Source organism: Balaenoptera physalus (genome assembly GCF_965194825.1).
Source record: "Balaenoptera physalus genome assembly, chromosome: X".
NCBI classification, from domain to species: domain Eukaryota; kingdom Metazoa; phylum Chordata; class Mammalia; order Artiodactyla; family Balaenopteridae; genus Balaenoptera; species Balaenoptera physalus.
This window is the reverse complement of record NC_138903.1, coordinates 122,205,377-122,219,803: the sequence shown is the minus strand read 5'-3', so window position 1 is coordinate 122,219,803 and position 14,427 is coordinate 122,205,377. Positions and strand designations below refer to the sequence as shown.

Sequence of the window (14,427 nt, the reverse complement as noted above, 5' to 3'; positions counted from 1 at the left end):
GGCACATAAATTTAAACAATAGTTTCCTGATCTCCTCCTCCATTTGCTCGTCCTCTTTACCTCATTTTCACTGGCCTGCGTAAGACAAAAGAAAGCTTTTAGTTAAGGAACCCTTTAAGGAATCTGGCAATCATGGACCTAGTGGCCGGCCTCGTCCCAATCTGGAATATAACCAGGCCATCTCCAAAACCCGGGCTAGATGCGCCGTTTGTCCCCTCTCTTAACCTTAAGGACAGCGAACAATACAAGATCAGCATAAAAATGGTTCCAGGGGATAGTGACGATTAGAAGGCGCTTTTAGCCAGCGCCTAGCAGAGTGTCTGGCCTAGCAGAGTGTCTGAGGTAAGATAGGGGGAGACGCGCTGTAAATTATGGAGTGTGATCCTTATTAAAGGTGTTTTTATCATTGCAATTTCAGACTGAATTGCAATACCAGGAAATGCTCATGACAGGCCAGCGTGGAACGAGGCGTCGCCAAGTTCAGAGGCATCCTTCTTTCTGCAAAACCATTTCAAAAGCCCTTCCCTGCTACTTGTGGGTCCTTTAAGGTATTTATATTCAACCCAGTTCTGAATGGGTTCCTAAGCCCTAATTAAGGGATCACCGGTTCCTTTTGTGCCTTACTTCCGTGGGGTTTTTTCGGCGGTTCCAATGCAGAGCTTTGCAACCTGGGGCGATTATGTAAGCGCTCACCTTCCATCTCCTCCAAGCGCCACAGCGTCCCCGCCGCCTCCGTGAGCAAAGCCGGGGCGGGGAAGCAGCAGTCCCTTCCCCGGAGCCAAGGAGGCACATACACAATAAAACCCAACTCATTGCAACGGAAGATCAAATAAATAAGTACCACAGAGGTCCTGGACTCGGGACGAGAGAGGAGGGAATCACTTTAGAGTTGATTTGCAAAGCCGGGGATTAGGGTGAGGCCCAAGTCAGGGTCGGATCATGTCTTTATGTGATATTTTCATATTTTGTTCATCTTGGAATTTTTTGCATTTAACTTTGAATTTTAAAGGTAGTGCATTAAAACTTTTATCTTCATTACTGAGTGTCTCGTTGCCCCCTTAAATTTTGTGCCTCACTCAAATCCCCTGGTGATGGGTGTGATCGTTCAGCTAGAGACAGGGAAAAGGCAACCCGGAGGAGGCTCCTGGGAGCCGAAGTTTGGGCTGCCGCAGGATGAGGAGGAGGCGGCCGAAGAGGAGGGCTCCGGCTGGCTGGCTGGGAGCCGACGATGCTCCGCTCGCTCGGGTAATTTGTGGCAGCCCCCAAGGGAAACCAGCTTGGTTAAAGGAGAATACCGAAAGGACGTCGGCTTACCTTGTTCTGGCTGCTCCAGACCCCCAAGATCTCCTCCTAACCCCCAAGGCCCGCTCTGCTCCCCGTGGGGAGGATGCATCTCGTCTGGGCAGGGTGCCTGCTCTGAAGCAGTGCCCTTCGGCGCAGCCTTTATCCACCGGCTGCTCTCGGGAGAGAACTGCCCAAACCGGAGGCCCACTCCCTCGGCTCAGGGCCGGCTCATCCTCCGCAGGGATGGGAGGACCGTTTGCTGTTACTTCCGACCTGCTCGCTGTGTGTCAGGACACTTCCTCAGTTACACCCTCGACCCGCCCAACCCCGCGCCCCACTCGGTCCCAGCAGCTGCAGCCGAGAGGCACTTGATTAACTCGGTCAAGGCCAAAGTGATTAGAGACTCCGCGAGGGTCTGTAATTCCATAGCGGTAACAGTCGCTTGGGCGGGCGGCAAACCTTAAAGCAGGACCGAGCATCAGATTTGGGTAGGATGTAGCTTTCGATGTCTTTCGTGAAAAGTCATCGAGCAAATGAAATATGTGTCAACATTTAGTACTAGTAGTGCATCCTACAAGTACGCACACAAAGAAACCCGTCAAAGCAAGCCCTACCAATCGCTGCCTGTGCACCCTTGAAATCGCCATCAAGAGATATGAAAAAAAGTTTAGAGAAGGGAAGGGTTTCTGGGGGGAATTGTCCTAAAGTAAGCCTAGCCCCTTAGAACACCAGCCTGGGGGGGACTGGATTTGTTGTTTCCACTCAACTCCTTTATAAGACCTCGAATTTCTCTGAAGCTCTCTGCAAGTGCCTGTGGGTTGGGTTTCTTACAAAGCAATTAAAATGTCTTGTCCAAGTGAGACTGGCAGCTAAGAATGCTAAACAAATACATCGGGAAAAACGGATGTCAAAAACGGCTGTTTACGCCACACAGTTGTTTTAATGTGTTAAGGTGTACATTTCCCCCAAAGCGCAAAAGACATATTTTGCTTCCGAAGGCCTGTCTTCAGATCTTTGGTTATTTTTCAGGCCTTAGTCAATGAGTAATAAAGTCCATAAGTACAAGAACCAATGCCAGATTTAGCAAATAAAAACACAGGTCGCCCAGTTCAAATTGAATCTCAGATAAACAAATATTTTTTAATGCAAGTATGTCCTATGCAATATGTGGGACACACTTATACTTTAAAAACTCTTCGTTGTTTAACTGAAATTTAAATATAACAGGGTGCCCTGTTTTTTTCTGGCAACTCTAAGAACAATGCAATGACTGCTTGAATTCTTTTGTTTATAGTCCAACAAACGACGCAAGTCTACATGGAGAGGTAGGCAAAAAATATCACAAGGATTCTTAATAATTTATACACAAAAAAGAATGGTCACTTTGAAATATTTATTAGGAAAGCAGTAAAAAGCTTATTTATATTAATTGAGGAGATTGTCAAATCGGGTAGTTAAGGGTGTTAATGCAGGCATCTACAAACTACTCCCTGGGGGCCAAATCAGGCCTGCAGCCATTTCTTGCGTGGTTTTTGAGCTAAGAATGTATTTCACATTTTTCAATGGTAGAAAAGAATCAAAAGAAGAATAATATTCTGTGGCCAGTGAAAGTTATATCAATTTCAAATTTCAGTATCCATAATTAAAGTTTTATTGTAATTCGACCACACCCACTCATTTTCTTACTGTCTCAGGCTGTTTTCAGGCTATAAAAGCAAACTTGAGTCATTGCAACAGAGACTAATCAACCTGCAAAGCCAGAAATATTTACTATCTGGGCCTTTACAGAAGTTTGTCAACCTCTGATATGGAGGAAACCATTACCTGTAAAGTGCTGTTACAAATAATTGCTAACTCAGTCAGCTATAACTCTGAGTGGACTAAACATTTTCCTCATTTGCAAAAAATATTTGCTTAGCTGTCCTTTTTCTAACAGTCAAAAGAAAAAGACCATGTTTTCATAGATACAAAATGTTGGTAAATTGAAAATCAATGGCGTTTGAATGAGATTTGTAACAATACAGGCCATCTCTGCTTTTCACAATTTCTAATTCACCCTTTGTCCACTGCTGCACCGCCTCACAAACCACAGTATCTCTGTGGTTTTTATATCCCTAACTTGCACAGCAGTTGATCAAAGTGGTTCGCCTGCCACCTAATGGGGAAAGATGTGAGTGTATTATTATTAATTTAGGTAAACTGACTAGCTAGCTTTAAGCTGTAGGACCTTGGACGGTGATGATTATAATAGTAATTCTTTACATTTGAATGGTAGTTTGCCATTTACAAAGCACTTCCCCGTACAGTATTTTAATTAATCCTCCCTCAGGACAACGCAGTGTTATAAGCAGATCTTCTTTGCCCTGTTTTTCAGATGAGGAAACTGAGTCTGAACATTAGCTTATTTATTCAGGGTCATACCGGTGGGCTGAAACCCAAGTGTTCTGTTCGCCGAAGCCCTCTGAACTTAGGTTCCCTCATTTCTACATTTCTAGCCCTACTTTATGAATGCTTTTGAAAGCTTCTATTTGCCACAAATACAGTTATTTTAGGAAACTTCCATGGATAGTCTTTTTAAACAAACATGAGCCATCTAAAATATCCCCTCTCAAGAAAAAAAATTCTAAGGAGGCCATCACAATTTTTTCTAGGTAAATGTTTAATTAATGTTTATCAAAAACAGGATATGAGTTAAGATCCATTTTCTGATGGAAGGTGCATAAATTGGGCAGAAGACGCTTAAAGCTTAATCCTTGGAGGGCTGTTTGATTACTGGCAGAATACCTGCCACCAGCCACCTTTAAATTCTTTTCGATTAAGACATATAATAACCATTTTTCCAATGCAATATGACTCCCTTACTTTTAGGCCTACAAAATGATGTTTGCACAGAACTTTAAGAGTGTAAGACATAGAGGTCTCAAAAAGAGATCCATTTTAATTGCTCTGTGTCTCAGGAACTTCCGGGGGCTTGTTGTGAATCTGCAAAGGGACCTTTGAGCTTGCTGCGCTAAAGCTCATTTGAAAAAGGAGATTTGTGGTCTCTTCCAGTGCTTATTAAGGTGCCACTGTCTTGTAACAGCAGTCTGTGTGCTTAGTGATGACCAAGAACCAGATTAAGTGAACCAAAGGTTAGGGCAACCCATAAGAAAGAGTCATGTTTACGATGAAATCCATCTGCTGACTCTACAGTCGGACACACGATGGGAACATACTCAATCACGGGCCACCTGCTAAACACAGCCGTACTTGTTGAGTGTGTCCAAAAATGCCCAGAGGGTCAAATGAGAAAGAACAGTTTCCACAGCTTTGCAGATCATTGTTCTCAGGCTATGCCTGTTTCTTGTGAACACGCCCCCAGTGGGAACACTTTAGAATTACAGTCATCCCTCGGTATCTGCGGGGGGGGTTGGTTCCAGAGCCCCACCTCACCCCTCGCAGATAGCAAAATCCGCAGATGCTCAAGATCCCTTACATAAAATGGTGTAGTACAGTCGGCCCTCCGTATCCGCCGGTTCCGCACCCGCGAATTCAGCCAACCACAGATTGAATTTGTGCATTCAATTGGTTGAATCTGCGGACGCGGAAACCGCGGATAGGAGGGCAGACTGCACTTGAAAACAGCCGCACTTCATATTAAAATTTTAGCTTGAGCTACGGGTATGAAAACTAAGGTACCTGGGACATGGGAATTAAGTTCTTTTACTGCTAGACTTTCAGCACAGTCTTAAATTCACCACAGATTATCCCTACTGTTTGCAAGCTTTGCTGATGTGATTTGTATCATATATGTAGGAGCTTCCTGAATCTCTAACTTGGACACGATCTTGGACCTGTTTTATTGGTTGTCCCCACTGTCTTGGCAGCCAACATTCTGGTTGAGCCATTTCTAGCTGCTGAAGCTTGGTTATGTGTGTGGCTATTACATGGCTCAACTCAGGTGTACCTCAACAGTTATGCAAAGAGGATAGTACTGATCATTTTTAAATAGCCCCTGAGATTCACTACCAGTTTTCTTAAGTAAGTCAGGTCATCCTAAGTTGTCCCTATAAGTTCACAGCACAAAAATTCCCTAAAGTTGCTACTTATTTGCATCACAACTATTATTGTTACTGCTACGACTACTGCCACCAACAACTGACACATATAGTGTTCCCTTTTGCTAGGCACTGTCCTAGGAGCTTCATATACATGAACTAAATCAATCCTCATGGGTTGTACCTGTGGGATACAGTCTGTTGTCACCCCCATTTTACAGATGTTAAAATCAAGGCCTAGAGAGGCTAAGAGACTTGGTCAAATTCACTAGTGAACTTGAATATAAATGGTGGGGCAATATTTGAATGCAAGCAGTCTGATTCCAGAACCCTAGCTTTTAATGAATATTGCCTCAATCCGAAAGCACAGTCAGAAGAAGAAAAGACACACTGCCTACTCAATGAAGTCCAACGACCTAGCTTGGCATCCACTACCTTCCATGATCTGGCTGCATCTTATGTTTTCCTCGCACTGTGCCACCGCCCAGCCTAGTCCACTCCAGCCACTTCAGGGGACTTACTGATACCAAGCAGGACCCTGTGGGGCTCCTGGGCACAAACACCTTTCTGTGTCCCCCATTTCTTGATTACAGGAAATAGGCTTCATTCAGCCTCCAAGACCTTCCTCGAGTTCCAAGGGGCAGGTTCAAACAGTTGCTAATTAGGGAAGGGAGGGGATGCGGAGACAAGAGGGGAGCAGTCAAGAAACAATAGCTTAGCCTTGGGGCAGGGTCCTGGTTCCCCCTCAAGGGATACACATAACAATATCTTTGAGCTGTTGTGCAGATACTGAAGCCCCCACCAGGTGGGAGAAATTAACTTAGTCTGATCAAGCTTATACCTCTAACCACTAACTTAAAGAAATACAAGAGGCCGAAACACATGTTAAAGGGCACCAAATTAACGTTGTGCTGCCCACCAGCACGTAGACCCCAGACCGGTTGGAACCAGAAGGTTGATGATGCTGATGCCCACTTACCTCACCACCAACCAATCAGAAGAAAGTCCACGAGCTGATCACACCCTCTTTGAACCATTACTATAAAACTTCTCACTACCCCTCCAGGTTGGGTCACACAGTTTTGAGGGCATTAGCCTACTGTGGCCCCCTTTGCCTGGCAAAGCGATAAAGATATTTTTTTCTACTTCACCCAAAATTCTGTCTCTGAGATTTAATTCGGTATCAGGGTACAGAGGCTGGATTGGGCTTCATTAACAGGAACAGGCCATGCCTCTACTTATGCTGTCCCTTCTGTACTATCCCCTCCATCAGCCCTTTCCCTGTTGAACTTCTATTCATCCTGTAAGGCCCAGCTCCAATTTTGTCCCTTGGTAAATATTGGGTTGGCCAAAAATTCGTTCAGGTTTTTGTGTAAAATCGTATGGAAAACCCAAAAAAACTTTTTGGCCAACCCAATACCTAAGGCCCCTGCTGGAAGTAAACGCATCCACCCCTGAATCCTCCCTCATAACCCTTTGTCTAAATTTCTCTTAGGCACTTAGCACCTTTTACATGGTACTAGAACTATTTATGTGCATGGCAGTCACATCCACTAGACTATAAACTCAGTAAAGAAAACCCAGCTCAAACTCTACTGCAACCATGACTTCTTCCGCAGCTTCCCCAATGATATTAACTCCTAAGCTCCCTCATCACTTTGTTCTTACCTTAATTGTCTGTAACAACCTTACCCCAGAGTGCTGTCATAGTTTGGGTATCTATCTGCATTTCCCTAGGAGGTAAACTCCTTGAGGGCAGAGGGTGGTTTTTTTTTTTTTTTTTTGTCTTTGTATCCTCAGCCTAGCATAGCCTCTTGCTCATTTGCTTTTTGAATGAATGAATGAATGAGTGAAGCCTTTCCTGATTTCCTCCAACTAGAAGTAATCACTCCCTTCTCTGAACTCCAATAGCTTCTCGTTCTTCCTTGTGACATTTTTGTCTCTTACCTTGTGTTAGAGTTATCCATAGACAAGTCTTAGCTCCTTGTTAGACTATAAGCACCTTAAGGTTGGGCTATGTCTTAGACATCTCTATGGTTCCATCACCTGGCAGAATTCCTGGTTCAGTAAATGGGCTCAATAAATATTTTTTCAATGAATGATTCATCACAATGAATGTAGCCCCTTAATGATGGGCTCATAGGCCCCAAAGAATAAATGAAAGAAGGCTGAGCTGGGTGGGAATTAGCCATCCAGGCTGAGGTGAGCTGTGTGTGATGGAAGGGCTGTGAGCTCTATAGGACCTGTCACGGACACTGATACAAACAAGCGGCCGTCACTTATCATTGTCAGTACTGACATTAGAGGCAATTCATTATTCTTTGCTTTGCCACTGGAGAAATTAGGAGAACAAACATCACCACTCTCCAAGAGAATAAGACAATGTGATAAAAGCTTATAAGGAAAAAATTAGTTTCAGGTTCATACAGTAGCTGCACATGTTCTAGAAAAAGAACTGTGCATTCATTTGCCAGTGCAACTGTATCCCAAACCTAGAATTCCTTTCACATTACTAAAAATTTATCTTAGCACCTAGTACTATAAGAAAAGTAATAAATTTAAAAGTGTATATTATTGGGTTGGCCAGAAAGTTCGCTCGGGTTTTTCCCTAGCATTTCAGATGCTATCTGGGCCAGTTCATTGAATTTCAGAGATTCATTCAACACATCTAAGTCCCAGTGCTCAGTATGTCTTCGATTAAGCCACCCTATTGTCAATGCCTATCAAATATCTTACTGTAGTTAGCCTAAACATGTTAAGTTACAGAGTAGTATTTTTAAATTTTTTTTTATCTCCCCCAAACTTACAGTTTAAGTAGCCTGAAGACAGAAAGCCAATCGTGGCAATCCAGATGTTCCAATGGATCAAAATTCACTTGGCGGCCAGCTGCCAAATGGCCAAACAACCACCATCGGAAAATATGGAGCCCAATTCTCCTCTGGTCTGCCACTGACTAATTGGGTGGGTCATTTTTCTGCAGCAGTGGTGACAGCCCCTTCCAAGCAATCACAGACGTGAGAGTAGTATGCGACCAGCATGCAGACAGGGGACTTACTTTAAGGTATTATACACAGTTTCAGACTGGGGAAAAGTTTGTGAAAATGTATAACAACAAATTTAAGTAATAGAGTATTCACAGTTTTGAAAACACTAAGCACTTGTCAAAACGGCAGAGTTAATTTCTTTTAGAATTAAATGAAAATGAAGGAACGATAATTAGGCGTATAATTTCCCATAAAAATGTTTTTAAGATTTGTAATTATAGTTAATTGCTATAAAATATGGTGATTTAAAAAAGCTGTTAACGAAATTGAAAATAAAGTAATGGCATTGTAAATGCACATTTCCTGATGTTTGCCCAGGCATATGGGCTAGGGTAAAGCCCCAAATGACTTTGCAACCCAGCTCACTGTAGTACCTGCTGGGCTGGCTATATATTCAGCCTCCCTTACACTTGTTGCACCTCTTTTTTGCTTTCTCGCTTTGTCTCTGCACGTGTAAGGAGTTCTATTATTCTCTGCCCCCTTTCCCATTCCATAGAGCTCCTGTGATGGAGATTCCAAGAGAAAATGATCCATGGATTAAGAAAAAATACAATGAAGTCATGGAGGTGATCTGGCTTTAAAACTGGAATTCCATTGGAGTATGCCAGGGTTGACTCTCTCTACGCTTGACCTGACTTCAAAGCACATCACTTTTATTCACTGTAGCCACAACTATCTCTTAATACAAGAGGTTTCCAATTTCATCCTTTCTGAAGTTTCATTCAAATGTGATTTGGGTTATGACTAGAGTATAAAGATGGACTTTCAGAAGAAAAAAAAAGCATGATGTTATCTTTTCAAACTTCACCTTAATATTAAAAAAAATCTAAATCCATGGCTCTGTAATATCTCTTTCTTGAGCTAACATCACTATCCTCTTATGGCTGTTCTCAAAAAGAAAAAGTTGGGTACTTGTTCCTCGTTTGTTCTATTTTTAGTGAGGAGAGGTTATATAAGCAGTTCAGAGAATTATTTTTTCTTCAGGCACTTAAAGGTACATGTTTCAATAATATACAGTTACTAATTACCATTCTAACTCTCGCTTGTCCATTTTAATAGCTCCTTACTTAGTAGAATTCACTTACATCGGGCTATAAATTAGCTGTATTTATCATTTTTCATATTTGAGAACAATTTGATCCCCTAAAATATCTCTGTAAAGTAAAATGTGTACTCTGGCCACTGTGAGACTCAAAGCCATTGGCAAAAGATGATATCTTTAGCTCTCCATCTATGTCTAGTATCTCTTTTATGAAAATGCTAGGGGAATGAAGACACACTGAGTCTAAATATTTGGTAGAGAAACTAATTAGCTTTTAGCAATTCACTCCCAATAACACCCCGGCACTTTTGGATTGATCCAAAAAGTGGGCAATTTCACTGCCATATTAATATTCATTAATTCATTCATTCCACAAACCTTTCCTCAGCTGCTATTCTGGGCACATCACTGTGCAAGGTGCTGGAGATATGTAGAGTAACTCATCACATCCTGACAAAGGTATGAAGTAGGTCCTACTATGATTCCTAGTTTACAAGTGGAGCTTAGAGAAGTTACTTGCCCAATGTCACATAGCTAGTAAGTGGCAGAGCTACCCCATAATAACTCAGACAACATGACACCTTTTACTTAATCTTTCACTCAGGGAAGTGGTATTTAATCAAAAATCCTAGGCAGAAGATTGGTAAAGCCTGAGAGCACTGTGGACACATAGGATTATTTACTGGAACTTTTCCCTTATTAACTCGCCACTGCCTTGGCAAGACATTACCACCACTGTAGGTGGCACCAAATTTGGCCATTCATGATCACAGTAATTCAGCACCTCTTTTTCAAGCACCCCTAGAGTCAGGAAGCGCTCTGACTTCCCAGGATCCCAAGATACAATTCAGTAGGATCTGATTTAAAAGCCTAGGGTTTTTAGTTATTTTGCCAACCTATTTCGAATTCATTACCAGGTCTCCAACCTTGGTCATCCATAGAGACTGGGCAGGCACTGGCAGCCCTGCGAATTAAGAAGACTCTCAGGAGATGAGAGGAGTAGCTTCCTTCTTACCCTGATAGGGCCCAGCCACAAGTAACTGTGGGTTTAGTGAGCATATGGGGATGGCAGACCTCAGAGAAGGTGACTCCCAAAATTTGAGGGTCCAGCTAGAAAATGCAGCCTGTGCTACTAGGAATCAACATGAACTCGATGGCTGCTTGCTCCATGCTAGAGGACGGCCCAGTTCCAATCAAGCCACCTTTTGTATGTTCCCTTCCTTAGACCCCTTAAGAGTCCCCTCCAAAAAATCCCTCCACTAAAACAAAAGCAAAACAAAGTAACACAAATTTGGCAGAAGGAATTCTCTTAACCAAAGAGATAGTCAAACTCCTTGAGCCCCATTTTCCTCTCTGAAAACAGACCAAGTAATACTAAGTGTCTCCCTGGGAGGCCAGTTGGAATGCAGTAAGCTGATTTTCAGAAGTAGCAGTAAGACAGAATCAATTCAAGTTAGTGTTTCCTGTCTCTTTGCTTAATTTTAACAACTGAAGAGCTAAGGAGAAGGTCCTTTCACTCTTGAGAACTAGTTCAGGGTCTGAACTTAGCCTGTTTGAGTGTTGCATCCACCTTTGATCCAGCAGCTGTCCAACCTGGGGTTATACATGTTTCTGGCATTCATGTAACAGAGTCTTCATGTAACAGAGTCTTATTTCATTATGATCACACCATCTATGACCTTATGGAAGAAACTCAGAGCGCAGAAGAAAGATCACTATGAGTTGTATTAGGTGAATCAAAATCATAGGGAGGAGAGAATTAAGTATTTTTAAAAGATTCCCCACATAATAAATTTTAATAGTAAAATGTAAATTCAATTCAATTCAATTAAAAAAAAGATTCCCCATGTGATTCTAAAGTGCTTCCAGGACTGAGACCACAGGTTTAGATGGTTTCAACCTTGGGAGGTTTCTAAGTAACTGGAACTCATTTCACATGCAGTAGGAGTAACTCTCTAGACCAGGACTATCCAATACAAATATAATATGGGTCATGGATATAATTTTAAAATTTTCAGATAACACATGGATAAAAGTGAAAAGTAACAGGTAAATTAATTTTATAACATATTTTATATAACCAAATATATCCAAAATATTATCATTTCAACATGTAATCAATATAACAAAATAATGAAATACTTTATAATTTTTTCGGAACTAAGTCTTGGAAGTTCGGTGTGTATTTTACATGTACAGCATATATTCTGTACTGGACAGCACGAATCTAGGAGCAAAGGCACTCTTCTACCATGGGAATATGTTCAAAGGGATACACCCCAAATGAGGATGGTTTTTACGTCCCTATTGGCTACCACTCCAGAATGGCATCATATATAGTAATAAAAGGTGTTTCACAGAATTGCTGGAAGGGTCTGTAGATATTTGGTCCAACTCCTTTATCTATTAACAAAGTGATTGAGGCCCAAAGGTGGAAGGCTTATACCAGATTGTACTGATAATTTACGGCAGCACAAAGAATTTGTGCTGAAATTTTCTGGAATTTTAGGCTCTTCTCACTATCCTGAAAGAGATCAGTAGTTGAAAAGGTGGTGTCTGTCCTAGCTCTCCCTCTTTTGGATTAGCAAAAAAGCGTTTTCTCTAGTGCTGAATAAAACAAAGAAACTCATCAGAAGCTTTTCATGTTATGTTAAAAATTAAAATACCGAATTTTCACTTGGTTGGAGTTTTTTATTAGTGTAGCAGGCTTGGGCCAGCTTATTTGATGCCTCCTTAACTGCAATTTCAACACACAGGCAACAAATGAGGTGGTCAAAGGGCCAAATTAACTCAGGAGGTTCCCAGTTGAATAGAGTGATTGATTTCTGGAACAATCCACACACCTGGAAGGAGCAATCAGAAGCCTCATTAACAGACTTGTGTTAAACAAAAGGGTGTCTGAGGCGTTAAAGGCCACTGGTTGGTTACAGTCTCTCATCTGTTTTGTAAGGAAACAAGAGTCAGTCAAGGTCACTTAAATACTAATGGCAACCTGCCTGATATTCAGAAGTGTGTGGTAATGAAAAACTCTTTCCAAAAAAAAAAAACAAAAAACACTCTTCAACATGCACCTCCCTAATTTGCAGTTGTGTACTAGAGAGAGCTGTGGGTCGATGTGTCTGGGTCCCATTTGTTCCTTTAATTATTCTCCCCAGTGGTTTGTGTTGGGGTTAACCTGGAGACAGGTCTGCCTCACTCATCGTTGGCTTCTCTATGGCTTGTCACTGTTACACCACATAACTGTGCAAATAGCCAACACTCAGATACAAACTGACACTTACACACTGATTCTGTCCTTTGTGCATTCAGTCATTGACTGAGCACTCCCTGCAAGGGACACAGAAGTAAAGGACATAGAACTTCTACCCTCAGGATGCTTAGATGCCTGAGAAAAGAACATACAAACAGCTGAAATAGATCCCCCAAAACTAAGTGTTCAGAGGTATGCATATGCAACACTATGGGAGATGCATCTTTTTACATCTTTCTATCCATATAGTTTGCGTTTAGATCATTTTGACTAGATCTGGGTGAGAAAGGGACACGGACATGACAGGGGGAGAAGAGACAGGCAGCTTTGATAAACTCCAACACTTGAAATCAGGGCATAAGGATGAAAGCTACAGTCTTAGTTTATTCTGCTTTAATTACACAGTGGTGAGAAAATCCCCATTTACCCAGAAAAGTAATGCATTCTTGCTTGTCCAATTTTGCATTACCCCGAAGGAGTTGGGTGTGAATTTTCACCAAAAATGTGAAAGACGGCCTTCCCAATCAAATATATATTTACAAGACATTAACCATTTGCCCAGAAGAAGCAAGAGAATCTTCATCATGGGGCTTTCGCAGAGCCCAGTTAATCTGGCAGTGTTCATGAGCCTTATTGGGAAGATACAAGCAAATGACCGTGCCCGGCAGTTAGAGCAATAAACACAGTGCAGGACTGTTGATGTTAGGAACAGAGAAGCCTTTCCCCACAGGAAAGTCTAGGGCCTCCCTCTCTCCACCTCCTTCTCTTGACCTTGGAGTTGATAAAATTTTTAGGTTTTGCCACTGAGAGAGCAGAGCTGGGAATACCAGAGATCACTGAAGATTTTGTTTCTTGCTGGTGGTGGAAGGGACGATAGCGAAGCGTTTGAGATGAGCCTTGAAGGATGGGATGAGTTTGAACAGGCAAATTGAGGGAGAGGAACATTCTAGGCAAAGGTATGGCACACGAAGGGAGAGAGGGAGAAAAGCGTAAAGAACTGAGAGGAGCCAGAGCGAGGCGATCCTATGCTTCCAAGTCAGGAACTCCTGCAAGCCCATTAAAGAAGCTGAGCCAAAGTTCTCCACTGGGGCTAAATCGAATGCCCTGTCCCTAGAATAATCATCACTCAGGAATCAGGGAGCGGGGTGAGAGGATGATATGGCATAGGTGAAGGAACAATGGCAAACATCTCTCTTCCCTGGGCTAAGTTCCTCTCTCTCCCAAAGCTGTTTCAGCTCCTCCGTCTTTCTTAAGCCCCCGTGTAATAATGAGGACTCTGAGGTTAAATGTGCAGAGGGCTTTCTGAGCTCCTGCAGAGCACTGAATAATAGAGCTTTACAAACTAGGGGCTTTCAAAGTCCTTAATCCCAAGAAATTTAATAATATTCACAAACACAAGTTTAAATGAAAAACTTGAAAAGCAAAAAAAATGTCTGCTATATTAATAAAGCATTAGTGGACTGTAATAAGGTTTTGATTTAATCTCTTTAGAAAGCCCTTAATACTCTGCATCACATACAAAGCTAATCTTCTTGTTTCCCCTGAAACTCCACCTCAGCAAATTGTTCATCCAGCCATGGCAAGAAATTGGAGCCTCTTCAAAACTTATTCTGCCCACGAGCAAACCAGTTGAGATTTTCAGGTCTTATTTTATATCACATGCATCTCACTTTGGACTCACAGTGTATTTCATAGATTAAACAGTCCTCTATAAATAGTCATGTTTTTAAGTGGCAAAACTTAAAATACTTTCCAAGTAGTTATGCACAG

At 42.0% G+C, this 14,427-nt stretch overlaps 1 protein-coding gene across 1 annotated transcript in view; it reads right to left on the bottom strand.

Moving 5' to 3' along the window:
- Nucleotides 1-1,546: 1,546 nt before the first annotated feature.
- Nucleotides 1,547-14,427, bottom strand: part of LOC309652748 (uncharacterized protein) — a gene marked incomplete at its 5' end in the record, with an annotated part of 44,247 nt that continues 31,366 nt past the window's right edge. Inside the window, one exon of the mRNA XM_082446760.1 lies at nucleotides 1,547-13,603. Coding sequence (XP_082302886.1) covers nucleotides 13,360-13,603 — 244 coding nt within the window. The 3' untranslated portion in view covers nucleotides 1,547-13,359. The remainder of the gene's footprint in view (nucleotides 13,604-14,427) is intronic.